We start from the raw sequence: 21703 nt of genomic DNA, 5'->3' as shown, positions 1-21703 counted from the left end.
ACTGTGTGGGGCACGTATTTGGAGGATTTTCAGAGATGAGGGTGAGGTATTGGGCATGTCGGGAATGGGGGTTCGCCCGAACCATAAAAACCCGTCTGGCTACGCGCCTGTACATATACATAGAAAATGCAATAGTTCATCATCAAAATACAGTATTACTATTATGGAATCAAACCACCATACACGCAAATTCCACATTTATCAGTTGGTCTTTGACATTTTAAACCATAATTATTATATGATGCTGGCTGTTTATTTTGTAGAATACATTTGGTATGATATAGCCATGTTTATTGGAATTATGTTGGTTCAGGGACAGAGAAACATTGTTTTATGTGATTTTCTACAGCTAGTTCTTTAGGGCAACCTTATTTTCTTTTATTGTTTAAAACATGATCTCAGTCAGAGAGGAAATATGTTCATGCTAGATGCAGCTTTCGTAATAAATAATACATTCAATATCGTTGTAGTATTTTCACAATGTTTCCACCTGAACAATGATGTCACCTGTGAGAAATCGTTGGTTGATAGGGTTGCTGAATGTATTGTTATAATCAGCTGAATATACGGGTAGTAGTACACAGCATTTATTAGATTTATGTATACAAAAATAAATGTTTTAGCTGTAAGACTACACACACGACACAATAATACATCTACACCTACGCTATTATTATGCCAGCTAGTTACTACACCAGTACTAGGCCTCTAGTAGTATAGTAGTAGCCTACTCTAGAAGCCTGTCAGTAATAATAATAAGTTCTAGGCCCTTACACCACCTAAAAATCGGGGGAAAAAATTTAAAAACAGTAGTACACATGTTTATGTAAAGCTAGCGCTGCATGCAAAATAAGCTAGAGAAAGATGTTTCATGCATACGGTCACAATACGCTAGGCTAGTAAAAGCCTACCCACTATTCACTTGAGCGAACTTTATATGCGGTCATCGCGGTTTAAACGTCCTTTGTTTACATACGTCGTACGCTGGAAGCATTCATATTCGGGCCTAGACAATATCATTTTTGATCACTGAAAACGCGAAAATGAAAAGTTCTAACTAACTTTATACTACACAGTGTATTACTAAAACAATTTCAGCATATAAAACCGATCAGATTTATAAATTATTTTCACATTTACGTGAATAAAATTAACAGCAACGAAGTCTTTTTTAATCCAATTTACTCATAATTATGTAGAAAGTGCGCCCTCTATTGTCTAAATTTGTTTTATTTTGATTAATTTCGGCTCTCAAAAATCAAGATTTTAAACGTTTATATCTTTAAAAAGCCCCCACGTTAGTCCGATCAACAACCAGATTCGTAATCTACGTCAAAAAATGCACTAGAAAAAGTTGGTTTGGAAAATTCTGCAGAAAAGTGACACCTGCCTCCAGATCCGACTGGTCTAATAAGGTCAGAGGTCATCTCTGTGAATCTTAACAAGTAAAGAAAATGTGAACGGAAATCTCCTCCAAAAGATGACTTACCATTTAATGATTCTATTTGAAGAACTTCTCTTATTATGATAGAAAATTAAACTAATTATTGGTGAATTTATTTGAGCTCATTTGATTTACCTTTATGTCTATCTCGCGAATTATTATAAGGCTCGAAGTTTGTGACGATTCCACCACAGAGCCAGAAGAAGACACCAGAAGGCTTCTTCTTTTTAACTACACCGATATTGAGTTCAGTGCTATAGGTTTGTATGAATGAATATGATTTGACATCTCCCTGAAAAAGTATCAAGGCCTAATTAAAATTAGTAGTAAAGAAGTTTCTAAAACGGTATCCCTACTAGGATTATAATACTATCTCTCTCTACACTCCAAAAGAAAGTTGTATCTCAATATTAAGTTGTTATCAATTAGATCAATTTCTCGTCCTCTAGAGCAATAGTTTAGATGTTGGTCTCTTTTTGTCAACTATAAGTTTAGTTTGTATTAGCAGTACTGGTAGGTATGAGGTACTGTATGTAAACTACCAACAGTACAGTAATAGCTTTTACTCTAAATTGAAATTGAACAAATGTTGGTCTAATAATAGAGTAGGTATATTATTACGTGCCACTGTTTTTTATATTGTCCACTATATAGTATGTAGTACAATAATAGAAGGTCTGATCTACAACTACAAATTTAACAAATTGAGTAATACTGATTTATTTAAACAAAGAAACTTACAATTCAGTTATCACTTCACAGATTATCCTAAAATGGCAGAAAAAGAAAAATTAACAACTAAATCTAGCAAACCAAAGCGACAAGTCCCTGTCAAAGATTATCATGGACGACGTGAGCCAAGTAAAATTGAAGTGGAATCCTATGTCAAGAAAGGTACGTTATTTTCTTCTCCAACTTTCATTTGTTTAAAATTTAAATGTTGCTTTAATTATACTTTTTGTTATAAATATTATTGAATAATTAATCGATAGATTCTGACAAGGATGACCACTTAGATGAAAAAGCAAACAATAAAACAGTTAGTACAGAACCTCAAATTATGGAATTAACAGAGGATGGTAAGACAAAGCAATCAATTAAAACAGACAGATCAACGGACAAAACCGGTAAAATACATTTCTTCTCTGGAAATCCAAGTGTGGAAATAACAAAAGGGATAATTCATATTTTTAAGGAGAAGTAAGTATAAATCATTGAATTAAATTATTTAAATTAAAATTAATTAATTAATTATTAATTAAATATTATCGGACGTATTCATTATCTAAATTGTTATTAATATTATACATTCTATATAATGAGACTAATGTGGAAAAGTGTGATAGGATTACAAGAAAGTGTTTCCTTCAGAATTAACACTTTTTAGATAAATTGCTATACTATATTTATGAATGTTATGAAATGTTAGCAAAATTAAAATTTTGAATACAGTATAATAACAATTTCATCTGGTTTTGATTTAGTAATTGATAAGATAAGGTCATTATTATCAATTATAAAACCCAGTGAACAAAAGTTTTATAATTTATGATCTTATTATAATATAAAAATCACTGTTTGTATCCATTTACTGTAAGAAGTTTTGTCAAAACTTACAATTGAGTACAGAAAGGTTTGGTGGTAGTTATTGAAATGCATTTATTTGTGATTATTTTTTTTAAAGCCAAATGACATCACTGACTGACGATGTCCCAAGGAGTGAGATGATTTGTATGCTAGCTGTCCCAGCATCCCTTACAATTCACGATATTGTGCAGTTTACAGCACCCTCTGCAGAAGGTATTGAGTTGTTGAGAATCATACGAGATGCCTCACCAAACCAATTTATGGTGCTTGTCAAGTTTAAAAACGCAGTAAGTTTTTTCTTTCCAATTTCTTTATTTTAAGTATTCTGTTCTGCTATCATAATTTGTAAGGTAAAGGTAAGTTTCTTATTAAATTTGGGTAATAAGCTGTTAGCTCATTTTACTAAGCCTCTGCATTATGTAGTAGGGTGGCCAGTTCCCTCACACGTCGCTTAATCCTCCCTACTATTTTCAACCAGGTACTCATTTACAGCTTAGTAGACTGGGAGTTGTTGGGAATTGAAAGTCAAGTATTATAATTTACTATTTTTTTATCTTCAGGATCATTCGATCAAATTTAAATCATATTATTATTATTTGATCTATTGTTCTGTTTAGAGCTTAGCTGATGAATTTTATTCTGAGTACAATGGCAAAGTGTTTAACTCAATTGAGAATCAACAGTGTTACCTGGCTTATGTTGCTAGGGTTGAATTGACAAAGACATCTGAGGTTAGCATAATTAGGCAAGAATGACATAACTTTCACTCTTGCCTGGTATAAGCATTTTATGTATTATTATTATTTATTATTAGAATCAACTTCACCAGTGTTTCTTCTACTTCTATTTCTACAAAATCATTATAAATATGATGCTTTTCCTTATTTAGCTTTGTCTACGCTATCAAACTTTATGTGGCAAAAAAAAGGTTATGTGCCCATATATGGACATGATGATGTCATATCACACTTTTTTTGTCAAACTAGTTTGTTTAAGACAGAGCTTCATATAGAAGGCCATAAAGGTATATTTTATAATACTTTGTATACCTCCATGGTAAAGCTTCATAATCACTGTCTACTTCATGATTGTTTAATATTTCCTTGATTTTCATTCTCTTAGTATTCCACCTTTTTGTTATTATTATCTCTAGTGTAGTATATAGTATAGTGTTTTTCTTTTTTAAATTTTTTAATTAAGTTTTTTATTTTACTGCAGGGTGGCTATCTTGTGATGCCAGGGGTCACTGAACTCCCTGTCTGTCACATTTGTCTTGAGAGAATGGATGAAGCAGTGGACGGCATTATAACCATCCTGTGTAATCACTCCTTTCATGGCAGTTGTCTTTACAAATGGGGCGATATCAGGTAAAAAAAAACAAAAACAAGGAAGTTTCGATTTTTAATGACATATAAACTAGTTATATGTCATATCAATTCATTTTGTGCATGTGGGTACATTATCATATCATAAGCAACAATTAATTGAAATAATTTAGCATTGTGTTTTCCTTTTCACAGCTGCCCTGTTTGTCGTTACTGTCAGACGCCAGAAATGGTAGAAGATAATAAATGTTATAAATGTGGTGTACAAGAGGTAATGTATGAATTATCTGTTTATTTGATCAATAAAATATATATAGAAGAGAATACTGTTATTTTTTTTAGCTCCCAAACTTTGTGACCCTTCACCTGCTGCATTGCTGTTTTATATTTTGCATAGACACAACCCTTCACCTGCTGCATTGCTGTTTTATATTTTGCATAGACACAACCCTTCACCTGCTGCATTGCTGTTTTATATTTTGCATAGACACAACCCTTCACCTGCTGCATTGCTGTTTTATATTTTGCATAGACACAACCCTTCACCTGCTGCATTGCTGTTTTATATTTTGCATAGACACAACCCTTCACCTGCTGCATTGCTGTTTTATATTTTGCATAGACACAACCCTTCACCTGCTGCATTGCTGTTTTATATTTTGCATATACAGTATGTTTTCCTGTGAACAGGATTGCAACACTTATTGTTGCCAATTAGCCTAAATATCCAAGTAAAAAGAAGATATAATTTCAATTACAAATTCACAGTATTTTAATATAATAAAATAAAATAATTACATAGATTAATTGTTTTTGCTAATGATAATGTTCTTCACATATTTGTTAACATAACAGAGCCTGTGGATTTGCCTAGTGTGTGGTGTAGTTGGATGTGGCCGATATGTAGAGGCCCATGCACATGAACATTTTAAAGAAACTCAACACACCTATGCATTGCAAGTGGGTCAGAATAAAGTGTGGGATTACGCTGGAGGTAAACAACTGTTTACATAAACTTTGTTATTAGCTTCTTTACCTGTGTTCTCTCGGGAAAAAAAATTTATAAAACATTGTATATTATAATAATTATAGGAACTGCAACTGACACTTTTCATATAGAGTTGGCGTTATGGCTTTGTGGTTATGGTGCTTGGCTACCAATCCAAGGGTCCTGGGTTCAAGGCCTGTCATGTCAGCATTTTTTCTAATGAAAAATTACAACTCCACTCCCAAGGACTTGTAATAATATACATCTTGTGATTGCCACCTTTAAGAAGGATAGTGAATAAATTTGCTTATGGTTATCCTTGGCAATTTGCCTAAATATATAAAAAAAAAGAAACAAAGAAATAAAAAAAAAACATAATAATTGTTATTAAAATACTTTTATTTTTCCAAAGATAATTACGTTCATCGTTTAATGCAAACAAAAGGAGATGGTAAGATGGTTGAATGGGATCATGATGAAGATGGAGTTAGCAGGGAAGAAAAGTTAGACTCTATAACGCTTGAAGTAAGTAAATTATCATGTCTAATCTTTCACCATTTCTAGGTTACACCACCATTGTTTTGGTTGTTTTTTAAAAAATAAATGATTGATTGATACTGTACATGTAACCATTCTTTGTCAAACTTGTCCCTCTTTCAACTTTTCGTTAATTTGTAATTTTATTGAATTTCCTTACAGTATACTTATTTACTTACCAATCAACTAGAATCTCAGAAAGCGTTTTATGAGGAGAGAATATCAAGAATCGAACAAGAAGCATTACAACAGGTAAGAATAATGTTGGAGGCTGGACTGACTGATCTGGCTGGATGGATGGATGGGGAACTCTCAACTGACCAATTGATTGACAGACTGGCAGGATGATGGACATCCAAACTGACCAAAGATTAACTGACCGACAACTTTCTGTAGATTGATGGTGTATACTGCAGATTCTTGATTTTAATAATTTTTTTTTCAGAGGTTAGAATTAGAATCTAGCTCCAAGAAAAAAGTAGAAGAATGTGAAAAATCAGAAAACAAAGTTCAGAATTTATTGAAAGAGAAATCTGCATTGGAAAAAAAGATTAGCCAGTTAAGCAGCAAGTTACATAGAACGAATCAAAATCTCATCGAAGAAAAAGAGGTAATTTACCTGAACATGAAATGACTGCCCTAAGAAGCTGCTATTGATGCCATTAATAGTGATACATTTAAATAGATAGTGTCCAATTAATAAGCCACTGCACAAGGCCTCTTTGTCAGACTTCCTTGTGGGGTATTCAAGAGGACAACCACCAACTACATCAATTAAATGACACCACATTGATTATATTATTAGAACAATAACAATAATAACTTTTTAATTTATTCTGATGTATTTATTTGTGTTGCAGATGAATAGTTGTTTGCGTTCAAATCAGAATGTTTGGCAAGATAAAGTGAAATCTCTTGAACAAACAAGCAAAGTTGATAAGGAAAAGTATCAAAAGGTTTGGATCAATAAAAGTATCATCATTATTATCATTTAATTTTGCTTGTATTGTTTGTCTGGAGTTGGAGAGACACGCCCTTTGGTGATAGTTGTCTCTCCTTCAGTTCTCCTTTTTATGTTCCACTGAAAGGAACAAATAAAAATGAACAATTTATTCTCATTGCAAAGTCATCTAAACAGTATCCCCACCATTTCTTCTTTTAGGAAATAGTAGATTTACAAGAACAACTTAGAGATGTTATGTTCTTCTTAGAAGCACAAGATAAGATCAAACAAAGTCCGGCAAATATACGCCAAGAAATTCAAGATGGCCAGATTTCGGTTGGATCAGCATCTGGTACATCAGAGTCTAGAACAACGTCAAAACGAGGAAAAAAGAAAAGGTGATCATATGTTTGACTCAACTCAAGTCAGAACAAGAGATGTTTGTGTTTTGTGGAGATGATAATCTTGCATTTTCTGTCTGCCTTTCATTAATTAATATGTGCAAAATATCTGTGCCACACTTTGAATACAGTACGTTTTAGTTACATTTAAAAAGCATGGTGTATATATAGTGTCAGAACAGCATTAGTGTACATGTGTCGATGTATGCTAGTTCCAAGAATGCAACGATAGAGAATTAATACATAAAATAGTGTTCAGAGTTATTAAATTTTATGATTGTTATATTAAAAAATGGATATTTATATGAAAGTATATGTAAAATAATGTTAAAAAAACAATAAAAGAAAAGGATAACTTGAATATCTTCAGTTTGTATAGTATTTCTTTCGTTAGTACAGTAAAAAAAAAGAATCCGACCACTTTCTAAATTCATAATTTATTATAGCAATACCGTATCTGCTTCTACATTCATGTATCAGTCATAAAAGTGACACAAAATGGCTGGTGTGTACACGTGATTACAAATTATTCAACAGCGCCACCAACGACAGGTTAACGTTTTCTTAGGCGCTAAGTCTCTAAAGCTAGCTTTAATGTCTGGATTTTTCCACCAACATACGATCGCAATACACACAACTATTTAGATTCATATTTATTGGAAATTTCTATAATTAATAGTAAACATTTGCTTAGAAATACTGTAATTTCGTATAGATAGCAAAATAATCTTAAAATTCCCAGACATGGCCGGTTAGCTCAGTCGGCAGAGCGTCGTGCTAATAACGCGAATGTCATGGGTTCAAGCCCCATATCGGCCAGGTAAAATTTTTTTTTAGCCCAGATGTTTTACAATTTTATTTCACCATAACTTGGTAAAAAAAACAGATTGTTTACTAAATATTTATAGATTTGTCTTAAATCTTTCTTTCCCTTTCTCCTTATTTAATTTATAAAATAAATTATTTTTTATGTAGGAGAGAATGAGAAAAATGAAAAAAAAAATTGACGCATTAGATCAGACTATAGTACATGACTATTGACCAATCAGATCACTGGAAGTTATTTGTGAAAAAATGTGGCAATTATCTTCACGGTTTATTTTCATCAGAGGGGATAAGAAGTAAGTATAAATTTAATGTTTTATGGATGCTTATCTTTGTATTATCACAGCAAATCCTGTGACAGAGCAACATCATCATTCAAAATATATGTAGCATGTGTTAGTTAATACAGGTTGTAGTTTGGCTAGGTTGCTAGGCCTCTTCCATAGTTGTGACGACACATGCTTAACACTAGTAATCCAGGGACTGTGCACTGCACAAGGTCTTAGCATAGCCAAATTAGTTTCCATAGCTAAGTTTAGGATCCTCCAACTAGCTAGTACTAATAAGCATAATAGAACATTTTTAATCATGAAAGAAACAGATCAGAATCAGAACAAAAACAGTAAATAAAACCAACGGTTGTTGCTTAGAGTTTAATAATTCCACTGTTCACGGTTGACAAACAAGCAAAAAATATTATGTACCAAAAGTCGAACAGCAAAAACAATCTGGAAAACCTACATTATGACGATCAATAACAAGACAATGTCATCACCATAGTAACAGAGCACATTTCATTACCATAGTAACCGGACATTCTTCATTTACCATAGTAACAGTTATGTATAATAGAAAGGAAATGTATATTTCTAACATTGATTGACATCCAAAAATGTAAACAAAATATACAGTCCCAAAAAAGATTTAAATATGTAAATTATTTGTCTACTAAATCATTTTACTCTCAATACTATTATTTTCTATTAATATTTTGAAACAAATATTAAACTGGGGGGATTTACATTAAACATTAAACAGTACAAACTTAATGAATATTCATACCACATAATACAAATCATGAATATTCATACGACATAATACAAATCATGAATATTCATACAACATAATACAAATCATGAATATTCATACAACATAATACAAATCATGAATATTCATAAACATAATACAAATCATGAATATTCATAAAACATAATACAAATCATGAATATTCATACCACATAATACAAATCATGAATATTCATAAAACATAATACAAATCATGAATATTCATAAAACATAATAAAAATTAACATTAGATTTCAAATCTATTACATACACATAAACTAAATGATTGTACTTCCAAAACCAATCATTGAAAATGATTTTGAAAAAAAGCAAAACACAACATTAAAACAACACATTAAAATTAAATTAATTTTTTTTCTCTTTCTAATAATCACATTATGTAATTAAACATTCACGAGACATAGAAATAGTGATCAAATAATATTGTTCTCTCTTAAAAACACCTTCAAATAACGGTTTCCAATAATTCCATTCTAAGACAACAAATATGTATAACATACCCTGACAACAAATAAAAACACTTTTCTGTTTTTTAAACATAAAAGTATCGAGACATTAAACCACTATGCAAAATTACAGAAATAATTTTTTTTTTCACCTTTACAAAATATATATATATATACAAAACTGATTTTCTGCAAAATTGAAGTGATAAAGTTCCAAATGTAATTCCAAAAAATATTCCTGCGTTACGAGGGACAAACGGAAAAGTTTCACCTTAGTTACACTCGTTAATAAATAAAACAAATTTACACATTTTTTTTTGTTCTTTCATTTTAGAATGTCACTACTAATCGAAAGTAACACATTTAAACACAAAAAAATAATGAGGTTTCATAGAATACAAAGATGCTTTCAAACAAAGATGCTTTCAAATGATCTTTTTCTTATTTACACTCGATGTACTAAGAATAAAAACAAATACATTTAGAAAACATGAATACTTGTCGTTCGTCTTGTTGCTAATTTACATAAATTATTTCTTGATACTGATAAGATAAGTACTGTCATTGGTGAAATATGACTTTTGGTTGTTCGACAGTTTATACATTTCAACATTGTAAATTATTACCCATGGTTTAGTAGGCCTGTAAGTTATATTGAACATATTGATACTTGTCTGTTGATATCAGGGAAGAATGAATTCATTGCTTCCCTGGTTGATATGCTTGTATTCACCAAATTCGCCGTTGCTTTCCTTCACAGTTAATGAGAATAAAGTATTTATTTACTGTTATTTTGATCAAGCTTGACTGAGAATTAAACCTATGAAAACTACAGTAATTACACAGTACAGTACTCAGACTGAGAACTACAGTAATTACACAGTACAGTACTCAGACTGAGAACTACAGTAATTACACAGTACAGTACTCAGACTGAGAACTACAGTAATTACACAGTACAGTACTCAGACTGAGAACTACAGTAATTACACAGTACAGTACTCAGACTGAGAACTACAGTAATTACACAGTACAGTACTCAGACTGAGAACTACAGTAATTACACAGTACAGTACTCAGACTGAGAACTACAGTAATTACACAGTACAGTACTCAGACTGAGAACTACAGTAATTACACAGTATTCATAATTGTATATAACATTTTGTATTGACAATGATGATAAACAACAAACAACTCTAAAAGGGATAAACAAGGCATAATACTTTGTTCAAGCAGAATGAAGACATGGAAGCATTATCTGACATCAAGAAGCTGAAAACATGTCTGCCGCTCTTCTATTTACACTTTGACAAAATCTTAGGAATGTTATATCCTACCCAACTGCCTGTTGTTGTCTCTCTAATTCTTCAACCGATATCACTCGCTGTCCGAGGGCGCTGTGCTGTGGCATTTGCGGCATTGGGTGTTGCAAGAGATCATTGCCAAACCACTTTGCAAGGTTTACTGGTGAAGCTCTTGTTGGGGTTTCTTTTCCAAAATTAACTGGTTGGTTGCCCAAGTTGAATTCTGAAAAATAAACATAAAGAAAACTAATAATTTGTAGTATGTAATATTTTATGTTACTCATTTGCTACATAAGCTACTATTCCAGAATTTCACATTTTAAAGTAATCCTAATACCAGTGGGCGATCATCAGTACAAACATACACACAAAAGGCTATAAATAAACTAGGTAGGAGCGTCAGGACGTAAACAGGACCTAGGACCTTCAGATTATTAAGAAAGAATCATAGACACGACCAATCATTGGTGCTAATAGGTCATTACCTCTTCTAGCTCCAAGGGGTGTATTTTGGTTCTGTACTAGACCAGCTTGTACCATTGCAGCTCCTGGAAATGCAGCTCTTGTGTTCATCATCATTGGTGACATTCCACCAACACCACCCCTCTGTTAAGAAATTAAAAATTAGTAAGAAAAGATCACAAATGTTAAGCTCTGTTTACACTAAAACAAACTTTATGCGACAAATATATAGACATGTCATATCACTACCATATTTGGGCATATCACTACCATATTTGGGTATATTAACCACCATATTTGGGAACATCACGCCAGTGTAATAGCTTAAGGGTAAAAATATTGATTGAAATTCTTTGACAAACCTGCATTTGTTGTTGGTACGTATTCGGCACCTGCATACCATGAGGAATTCCACGCATTATTGGTGCACGTTGCATCATTTGAATCGGGAAACCATGGTGCATTGGCCGTGCCATACCGCTAGGCACAGCCTGTCCAGATGGACTAGCCTGCGGACTCTGACCACCTGCCATTGCAGCCTTCTGCTGGGATTGTCCAGCTGCGGCTGCCATTGCTGCTTTCTGTTGCTGCTGCCGTTGGATCTCCAGGATCCTTTTGTAGTTGATACCGTCATGATTGGCAGCTGGATTCTGGTGATGACTCACAGGAGAGTGCTCCTGTGGTTTTGGATTGCTGGATATGTCAAGATTATTTTGTTGAGAATGGGGCTGGTACTGCTGATGTTGCTGCTGGGGATATCTGCGAGATGGTGATCCATATGGTATGTCAAACGCTGGTTGCTCATAGGGAATGGACTTGGAAGTGGCCGCAGTTGGTCTAATTTTATTCGGTTCATCAGACACGCTGTCCAGTTTCATAAAAAGATCTGTGAAAAATTATGTTTATCGTGTTTAGAATAGAAGGCAAAATTATTACTATTATTACAGTATTATATTTCTTTACCCAATTTGAACTGGTTTTCATTGAGGCCCTGCATTCACATGAAATTTGCACCCTAGTAGTTAGCTGAAAAGCTGTGACACACACAAAGTGTACTAACCTTGCTGTACACGCTCATCTCGTTCATGGTTTTCATGCTTAGCTTCTGCCTTTGTTTCGTGCATTTTGCGGATGACTGATGTCGGTGTAAATGCAGGCGTCACAGGTGGCCTAGTTGGCGTCGGTCGCTCTGGCATGTGGTTTAAAGGAATATTGCTGGGAGGCCCCTTGCGAGCCGCCTCTCGTGCGAGGAACTTTTCTTTCTGCACCTCTAACTGACGTTTTATGACGGCATTGTGCAAGATGTTTTGTGTGTGAGCTGCAAGCTCTTGAGGGGATGGGATACGGTTCATATTTAAAGATGGTTGCATTCCCCCTGGGGTTAACATGTTCATCTGCGATCCTTGGATTGGTACTTGTTTTATTGGAGTCGTAGCCTGTAGTGGGCTAGTACCACCTATAATGAAAAGAACAATTCTATATAAGGCATTCAGCCAATTCATTATATATTGATGTATAACTGTGTCAAATTTGTCATTGATATCGTACCAATATTTGCTGGTGATGGTCCTCGTCCGACAGCAGCAGCGGCTGCTTGCTGGTACAACACCTGCTGAAGAACATGTTCTTGAGGACTTAGAGCTCGTCCAGTAGGTGCTGGTGAGGCACTAACATGCTGCAAGATCTCTTTCTGCTGTTGTTGAAGAATAGACAGAGCGGCAGCATCAGCAGACTGTTTCATAATGGCTGCTGCAGCTAGTTGTTGCTCGGTTGCAAGACTTGCAGCCATCGCATGAATATGCTGCTCATGGTTCGGTTGATTGTGAATTTGTTTAAGCATGGCAGCTACTGATAATGCGTCAGCGTTTGCTGGTGAGGGTGTCCTAAAACACAAAATATAATGATAAAAGTTGTCGTCTGGATTTTTTGTTATTCGTTTTGTTTCTTTTCCACTCACTTAAATGCATTTAAACAAACATACATGTACAGTGTATAATATATGGGTGGAAGGAGGTCACAGTAAGTTCATTGAACTTTAAGTCGTGACTCCCATATCAGTATAATAAATTATTTCTACTACTACACATTTGAGGAAAGGTATATAATTACCTTGTTGCTGGTCTAGGTGGCTGCAACGTGTTTTGTACGATACGATTGACAGAGAATGCCGGACTCATCATAGACTGGTTAGCCTGGGGTGTCTGGAGTAGTTGCTGAAGAGAGGCACTCACTTGAGGAGAAGACATGTGGTTCTGACGATGGACATGCTGCTGCTGCATTGGTAGGCTTGGCATTCCTTGTTCCTTCCATGGCAGAGGAGACTGATGCTTTACTCCCATACCAAGGACAAGATCAATTGGGGATGGCGATCTCTTCTCTTCATTCATCTAAAAGTTAAAGAAATACATACAGTAAACCAATTGTACACTACAAAAATAGTAGGGGATCATATACAGTGTGCTAATACGAATCTTGGTTGGCCACAATCATTTAATGGAAAGCAACCACTTGAATGCTGTCTACAAACAACAATACTAGTCAAAATGGCACTGCTGAAATAATAGCTAGTATCTTAGCCAATTTAAGCCTACGTACTGTTCTCGCAGTAGCTATCTACACATACATACCAAGTGAGGCTGGTGTCCTGGGCCTCTTTTAACTTGCATATTGGCAAGGAATGAATTGAATGCGGTTTGCTCTGTCATTTGACGGGCTGCTGCCTGCTCATTAAAGTAACGTTGGTGTTGGTTTTGATGATGATGGTGGTGTTGTAAGCCATATAGATCACCCTCAATCTCTGCTAGGCTTCTCACATGAGACTCAAGATCACGGAGACAGGTTACTTTGCCTGGTGGGGGTGGAGTAGCTGCAATATAAACAAGTCTAGTTTACTACTTTTTAATTTCCATATTTGTTGTCTTTTGTATCTTCTAACAATCCAATTCTACCACGTGTAAATTGCTTGTTTGCATGTACAGTAAAAAATAACTCATTAAGAGGAATTACATTCTGGACCAAACAAAGTGTTAATATGGTGGCCCCTGAATATGGTTTGGCAGTTATATTATTGACAGGAAAGTGTCTCCTTGATAGTTGTGTCTCAAAGGATGGATTCTGCTCTATTAACAAACTAAGCACTAACTTAGAAGATCTATTTGACACAGCTCCGGGGTGCTGTTAAAAAAACTAAGCACTAACTTAGAAGATCTATTTGACACAGCTCCGGGGTGCTGTTAAAAAACTAAGCACTAACTTACGAGATCTATTTGACACAGCTCCGGGGTGCTGTTAAAAAAACTAAGCACTAACTTACGAGATCTGTTTGGCACAGCTCCGTGGTGCTGCTCAAGGAATCGTTGAACGCTGTTGGAGTTGCTTCTTTGTGAGTTTGTATTACTGCGCTGCAACATCGCTAGAATGTCACTGGTTGCTTGTGGGCTGCCAGCTCTATCGGGTTTTATCGGCATAAACAGAGATGCTGATAGGTTGGGGCTTTGACGTCCTTGCAGTTCTGTACAAAAATCACAGAATTTCCCCAAGTAAAAAAAAATTAAATAATTATACCTTAAGATATACCACTATTAAACATTTAGAACCAAGATCAAGAATGGATGCTTTAGAATTAAATCGGAGAAAAAATGAAATGGTGGAAAGACTTAATTAATATATATATATTATATTTCGCATACAGTATAAGCCATCTCTTTCATAATGTACACAAATTCGAGTAAAACAAATGAAATACCATAATAGCAGTGCAATAGAATATTGTAGTATTTATTCCAAGAACATACCACTAAGAAAGCTTATCTGTTGATCCTGGACTGGTGATTGAGATTTGGCAAACCATTGACTGAACCTGCTCCCTGATCCTGCAGTATCTTCCTGGCTAGGAACCTGTGATGGTGAATGTAAAAAGATTCAATATTCAGACTAGTATAAATCAACCATTAATAATTTATTAAACATCCTCAATTATCTAACTCATTTGGTTGAAAGAGTCTGGGACATCCCATCGAAAGCGTTTGAGTTCAATCCATGTCCCCCAGGTCTAGCATGGGTGATGTATGTGTTATTGTTTGTTTTGTAAAATCAGGAATAAATTGAATAGCATTTTGTCATTTTTAAAGCAACAACAATGCCTTTTTTTAAGACCATTATTTAAGCCTGAGTAATACCGGTGTTCATGTACTTACTGGAAGATTCTCTATTCCATCAGTCAAAGTAAAAAACTGATTAATGTCAAATTCCTTGCTTGACGTATCTGGTTTCTTCTCCGCTTTCTTTGCTTCCTCTACCACTGGACTGGGAGACTTTCTAACCCTCACTTTGTCCATTCCATTTTGGTCTACCTTCTTTGCTCTTTCCTTTTCCACTTTCTCCTTGTCATGTTTTTTCCTTTTTTCCTCCACATTGCTGCTGGAGTTGTCTTGGAACCCACGCAGTTCAATAGTGTCATTCTGTGATGTAGGACCGCCAGTAAACCATTCAGGATCCTCATCATCACGATCTGAGAGTAAAGTGAATTTCATTTCTTATCTTGCCTTCTTTTGAAGATAACGATAATGCACAAGTGAAATCCAAATTTTTGTAGTCCATTTTTTAAATACAATTTTGCCTAAAACAATTTAATATAAATATTGATTTCTCATATAAAAATGCTAAATTTAAAATTGACTTCCAGAAAAAGGACTTCTAGTTCACCCACAATAAACCCAGTTTTAGTCAGCCATCGGACAGAAATGGTTAAGTTATTGTTAGTGATTCAAGAAATTTTATATAAAAACAAACTAATATTCTTACGATTTTTGTATTTGCGATCATAACGATTGTTGCGCGAGTCGTATCGATAATCTCTACTATCCCTGCCCCGTCCCTTATCTTGATAGTCTGTGGCATTATGAGGACGGTTCGGGATGATCCTTCCGCTACCAATTCGTCTCACATGTGGTCGATCATGACCGTCACGGTTATCATAGTTGTTAGGCGTTTGGTTCGATCCATTGTCAGGACTTGGTGTGTTGACTTGACAACCATGGATAAAGCTTCGCCGTTGGGGGCTCAGTACAATACCATCACGATGCTCCTCCTTAAGCCTTTCCTTGGGGTCTAAAGTAATAATCAGTGTTAGAATCACAAGCAACATTGTATTTAGTATGGTTACAGTTAGCCTGGGTCTAAATTTAGGGATCAGTTTTAGTTTTATTTCACACAACATATCACACTATACTTAATAATAATAAAACATTTGTGTGGAGTTTACAATAAGCCCTAAAATGGCTTTAAGTCTGAACCTCCACAATTATTTTTGAGGTTATACTCAAGCATGGGATTACACTTGGTCATACAGAGTACAGTATTAATATTTTGTAATTTTGTTTACAGAGGATTTTCTATACTTTCAAAATCATTAATATATTAATTTGTAATTATCTGTTTTATGATATATACAGCAAAGACCTCACAGATAATACACAGAATAGACTTAAGAATACCTAGTGTTTTCTTCTTGGCTTCTTTGGAGTCAAATCCAACTGGCGAGTTTCCTCTAGATGACTTTGTACTGAAAGATGCGTGCCATTTTTCAGGATCCCAAACACCATTTTCACTAAAATAAACACAAATAATAATTTTAATAATTTGAATATTATCTATTAAAACAGAATTTTTAACAAATACCATACTAAAAGATAATGATGACGTCAGCATTATTTAAAGTACATTAATTATAAATCTGGCTGAAAACCCTTTACTGAATTATGCAAGTAAAAATATGGTCAATTCATCTGTAGGAATATGCATTATGAATAGAATGAATGAAATTGAGGTGTTTAAGAAAAAATATGACAATGTAATGTATCGATATGCAAGGCTGCACAAACCAACCAATTATAGTAATAATAATGTATTAGCATTCCAATCTCTAGATTTGATATCCCAATCTCATCCATTATGACATAGAGGTACATATGTGGTGGATGGAGTGGGCTTATTGTATATCATTCCAATCTCTAGATTTGATATCCCAATCTCATCCATTATGACATAGAGGTACATATGTGGTGGATGGAGTGGGCTTATTGTATATCATTCCAATCTCTAGATTTGATATCCCAATCTCATCCATTATGACATAGAGGTACATATGTGGTGGATGGAGTGGGCTTATTGTATATCATTCCAATCTCTAGATTTGATATCCCAATCTCATCCATTATGACATAGAGGTACATATGTGGTGGATGGAGTGGGCTTATTGTATATCATTCCAATCTCTAGATTTTATATCCCAATCTCATCCATTATGACAGAGGTACATATGTGGTGGATGGAGTGGGCTTATTATATCAATCTCATCCATTATGACATAGAGGTACATATGTGGTGGATGGAGTGGGCTTATTGTATATCATTCCAATTATCCAATTAAAAAAAGTACTGTACTCACTCGCAAAATTCATCAGCTAAACAAGCATGTTTCTTCCTAGATGCTGGGCTCTCTGACAGGTTCATTAACTCAGCCTAAAAATAAAATCAAGATCAAGCCTTCTTTCAATGTTACTTTGTCATATTTTGTATCTCCTTTTATTTTGTTACTGTCATTGAAAGTAAATAAATGTTTCAATGCAAAATATTAAATTTTTAAGAAATTATTTAGAAACTATTGTTATAAAATAATGCAAACAAAATTAAATCGATAAAAGCTTTATCAAAGGCTAAAAACCACAGCCAAAGAGTTCCTAAAAGGTGCATAAGCTTGAAAGGCATTAACAGTCATTCAGTTTAGGAGGATATAGGACAAAGTTCCGAGTTAGTGCTAAATAGAAATGCACTCCAAAATAGATTAAAAATTCTTAAATTGTTTTTACTTTATCATTTTATTCCTTTGCAACTCATTTTAAATGCTCTCAATAACCTGAAACAATTTGGTCAAAGATCCTTTATCTACTGTACGTTATTTGAATGTGTTGCTTGTAATAGATTGAAATGCTTGATAATTAAAACAACATTATACACTGGCTTCTATTCATAGTCATAGTCATAGTCATATATACTTTATTGTCCATTTAAAAAACAGAAATGTGATTCTAATGTATAGTACCTTTGTGTAAATGCCAATCGTCTTTTTATCCGCTTTCTTGATGACGTTAGGTTTGTCATCCTTAGTAATCTCTTTTTCCAGTCCACCGCCATTTTCCTTGGACTTTTCACTCATCACTATAAATAAAAAATTAACCAGAAAGGTAAAAACATGTATTCATATAAAACTGGAAACTGAGAAAATTCTGATTATAAATTTCTTCTGAGCTATCCTCATTTTGACAATTGTTGCTTTATGAGATGAGAGACCGTCTAGAAATTGTGGCGGGTGCTGTATATACTGGAGAGTGATGGTGTAATGGTAATATCGGACTAGCATGTGATAGGCATGGGTTCGAGGTTATCTGTACCATACTAATTGCATCCTTAGGCAAGATACTTTACTCTCATCGCCTAATCTGGTAGGCGCTGCACTGCTGGCTGCCGTGGGTCCGTGGAGGGCCTAATCCGAATTTCCTCACTGAGGACAAAATATTAATATACAAAAATACAAAATACTTGCTGATCTCTTCTTGTAAAACTGTAGAGTTGTTTTGATCTACAGACAGTGTGTATTGATCAGTTTAACCTTAATTCAGAATACTGTATTATAAGGTGTATTCATATCGTCCTTATGCTTAACTGGAAACTGAGGAAATTCTGTTGTACAGTAGCTATCCAGTCCTCACTTGTTGGAAAATTGTTGGTTAAGAGATTATTTGCCGATCTCTACTTGTAATAAAACCATAGAGTTGTCTAGATCTACAGTGTGTTATTGATCGATTAACTTAACTTTATTTCAGAATAGATTCCACGATACGTAAATGAAAAAAAAAACATATAGAATAGACAACAAAGTGGAACTTGCGAGGCTAATATAAATCAATCTTTAGTTAATAATCCAATGTTGAGAATTAAGTAGAACTTATTTTCTATTTTTGTAAAAAATAGTTTTAAAGAATAGACGAGGTGGTCTAGATTTTAGCATAAAAAAACATCAATCAGGGAAGCACATACAAATATAATACATTGTAAAAATATTATAAAATATTTATCAGCATGAACTTCTTGAATTTTAATCAATTAATGTTGTTTGTTTATTTTTTGGTTCACCTGCTGTCTGATCCTGTCTGGTCATTTTGCTGTAGTAGTACACAATAAAAGTATTAATACTATTAGGCCGCCTAATTCAATAATAAATGTTAAAACTGCATGATTTTAATTAAACCAATCCTCTTTCTTTCGACACCTATAGTCCAACAAAAGAAAGGGGGATTTAACCGTTTATTTACAATAAAAGGCATGTCAGTTCTTGCCGGTTCTTCTTCTTGCCCACACACAGTACACGCACTTTGAATTGAATTGAAATTTATATTTATATACTGGGTAACCTCTTCAGTCAAAGACTGGTCTCCCAGGGGGCCCAGTTGGGGATCAGTGGCTGTGATGTACTAATACACCGGGGTAACCCCCTACTCGTCTCGAAAGATGTACTACTAACTAGGTTCTTTAAAGTGCACACGAGTTAGATGTGTACACTGGACCTACGGTTTATAGTCCTTATCCGAGAAGACTCGTTCTACCACCAGAACCATGGAGTGAGTGAGCCTCGAACCCCTGCCGATGTTATGGCTACGTAATTACGGTTCCACTGTCTTAACCAATCGGCCACTCACTCAATTTGCCTTTTTTTATAACAAACATGATTCACATACAAAGAAATAATAATAATTAAAAATTAAATTATCATATTTGGATATATTGTAATACTAGGCTTAGGTGTAAATATTTACAATTGTATTCGTACCGTTTACTTTGTACTTGCCGTTCGAGAAAGTCGACTGGTTAGCTAGGCTAGCCTCCCACGGCTTCTTTGAAGCTAACCTAGCTACATCAACCTCGAGGCAGGCGTCAAATCGTTAGAGCACAATGCTCTGGCTGACCCTGCTCACCAAAACAAACTCTCACTCGAAACACAACCGTAGATACTCTTGGAAATTTACTTTCAAAATATGTCAACAACGTAGAATTAACACACAGATTTAAAAAGAAGTTAAGGCTTAGATTAAAGTCATTTTTAAATTTTGTTGAGTAATGTTAAACGTTATTTGAAGAGAACAATAGCAATAGTAGAACAACAACTCACAAATATGACGCGTGATACAATAAACATCGCGATGAAATTTTTAGCGACACAAAAAACGTAAATTAAAACCCGGATGACAACATTATTTTCAATGAAAATGGCTCTGTGAAACAATTTGATTTTATACGAAAAAAAAAACTTCTTTCAAATTATTGTCATTTTTCCCGCGCGCCGCTCGTTTAATTCTAGTTTTGCCAAAACATACCTTTTTACAAAATATTAATATTGAGGGATTTAAAGATTTATTAAGTTGGTCGTCTCGGTATCATGAGTTGGCTTTTTTTGTATAATACTTACTTAGGCCTAGGTCGAGTAGGCCTACTACAGTACTATTATAAATAGTAATACAGTTTTGAAAAATGTGACATGTCCGTATATTATACAGGTGCTAATATAGGCCCTAACTCTATTTAATATTATAGTATTATATTAATGATTACAATTCGTTTAATTTTACAAAAAAAAAAGCTTTAAAATTCATCCTCGTGCTAATGAATGTGTGATTAAGCTAAAGATTGTGTAAACAACAACAAAATGCAAACAGCACATTTAAATTACTATAATTGACCTGGTGGTGGTAGTGGTATTTACAGTTCTAGCGCAGGCGGGTGCAAGACTATGCATTTTAATTTTCGCAACTAAACAGAAGCATATAGATAAATGCTTTTTGGTATTGTTTGATTACATATGATAAAAACAAAAGTCCATATCATTTTTACCTTTCTTTTGTTTAATTTCTGCTATAGGCCTACCACCTTGTCCCATGTTTTATATTTGGTGTGTTTTTCGAATACTCATGTGCTTGTAGTGTGAAGACGACGACGAATGAATATCAAGTCAACTTGAACGTGTAGTTCGGAATGTTATCATTTGCATAATTTGGCCACCTGTTGTGTATACTCCCTATAATATCGTATATTCGAGTACCCGTTGATAAATTGTATAAAAAGATTGAAATATCGGATTTGTGTATTATGTTATTGTAAGGTAATGTTTAATTTTCTTTCTCATACACATTTTATAAATATTCAGTACTATAAATTCCAAAACAAAAATTAATGTAGAAATTTAGAGCCCTCAATCTCCGTCTCTCTAAAATTCACACATCATCATTATTGAATTTTTA

The 21703-nt window shown here is 34.1% G+C and overlaps 2 protein-coding genes and 1 non-coding gene across 4 annotated transcripts; 2 read left to right on the top strand and 1 right to left on the bottom strand.

Annotated features, from left to right (window-relative positions):
* Nucleotides 1-1435: 1435 nt before the first annotated feature.
* Nucleotides 1436-7578, top strand: LOC140043948 (BRCA1-associated protein-like). Its single transcript, XM_072088443.1, has 13 exons — nt 1436-1704; nt 2207-2338; nt 2437-2644; nt 3129-3318; nt 3649-3762; nt 4250-4398; nt 4552-4627; nt 5212-5350; nt 5757-5869; nt 6044-6133; nt 6327-6491; nt 6742-6837; nt 7044-7578. Exons 1-13 carry the CDS (start codon nt 1584-1586, stop codon nt 7224-7226), a joined length of 1776 nt encoding a protein of 591 aa, XP_071944544.1. The 5' UTR covers nt 1436-1583; the 3' UTR covers nt 7227-7578.
* Nucleotides 7579-7971: 393 nt separating this feature from the next.
* On the top strand, nt 7972-8044 carry Trnai-aau (transfer RNA isoleucine (anticodon AAU)). Its single transcript has one exon. It is a non-coding gene; the product is annotated as a tRNA-Ile (tRNA).
* A 644-nt stretch (nt 8045-8688) lies between these two features.
* On the bottom strand, nt 8689-21383 carry LOC140045503 (uncharacterized). 2 transcript variants are annotated; one of them, XM_072090436.1, is made up of 15 exons: nt 21297-21383; nt 18454-18569; nt 17800-17873; nt 16847-16959; nt 16155-16460; nt 15548-15861; nt 15146-15248; nt 14665-14862; nt 13979-14217; nt 13461-13738; nt 12900-13234; nt 12412-12807; nt 11714-12237; nt 11375-11495; nt 8689-11112 (listed from the first exon to the last, which is right to left on the bottom strand). In XM_072090436.1, exons 1-15 carry the CDS (start codon nt 21340-21342, stop codon nt 10919-10921), a joined length of 3357 nt encoding a protein of 1118 aa, XP_071946537.1. In that variant the 5' UTR covers nt 21343-21383; the 3' UTR covers nt 8689-10918. The 2 variants fall into 2 exon arrangements, with proteins under 2 accessions (XP_071946537.1, XP_071946538.1); XM_072090437.1 differs by lacking the exon at nt 21297-21383 and adding an exon at nt 20239-20595.
* Between the last annotated feature and the right edge of the window lie 320 nt (nt 21384-21703).

The sequence above is a fragment of the Antedon mediterranea genome, chromosome 3 (assembly GCF_964355755.1).
Source record: "Antedon mediterranea chromosome 3, ecAntMedi1.1, whole genome shotgun sequence".
NCBI classification, from domain to species: Eukaryota; Metazoa; Echinodermata; class Crinoidea; order Comatulida; family Antedonidae; genus Antedon; species Antedon mediterranea.
The sequence above is the reverse complement of the archived record's forward strand: the minus strand, read 5'-3'. Positions and strand labels throughout refer to the sequence as shown.

Bases quoted from the DNA above. Each gene is read 5' to 3' on its own strand.
- LOC140043948 (XM_072088443.1), top strand. From the start codon at position 1,584: ATGTCTATCTCGCGAATTATTATAAGGCTCGAAGTTTGTGACGATTCC. The intron at 5,351-5,756 runs GTAAACAACTGT...ATTTTTCCAAAG, and splicing joins AGTGTGGGATTACGCTGGAG to ATAATTACGTTCATCGTTTA. The intron at 6,134-6,326 runs GTAAGAATAATG...TTTTTTTTTCAG, and splicing joins AACAAGAAGCATTACAACAG to AGGTTAGAATTAGAATCTAG.
- LOC140045503 (XM_072090436.1), bottom strand. From the start codon at position 21,342: ATGGGACAAGGTGGTAGGCCTATAGCAGAAATTAAACAAAAGAAAG. The intron at 14,863-15,145 runs GTATGTTCTTGG...ATTTTTGTACAG, and splicing joins ACAGATAAGCTTTCTTAGTG to AACTGCAAGGACGTCAAAGC. The intron at 13,739-13,978 runs GTATGTATGTGT...TTTAACTTTTAG, and splicing joins CAGGACACCAGCCTCACTTG to ATGAATGAAGAGAAGAGATC.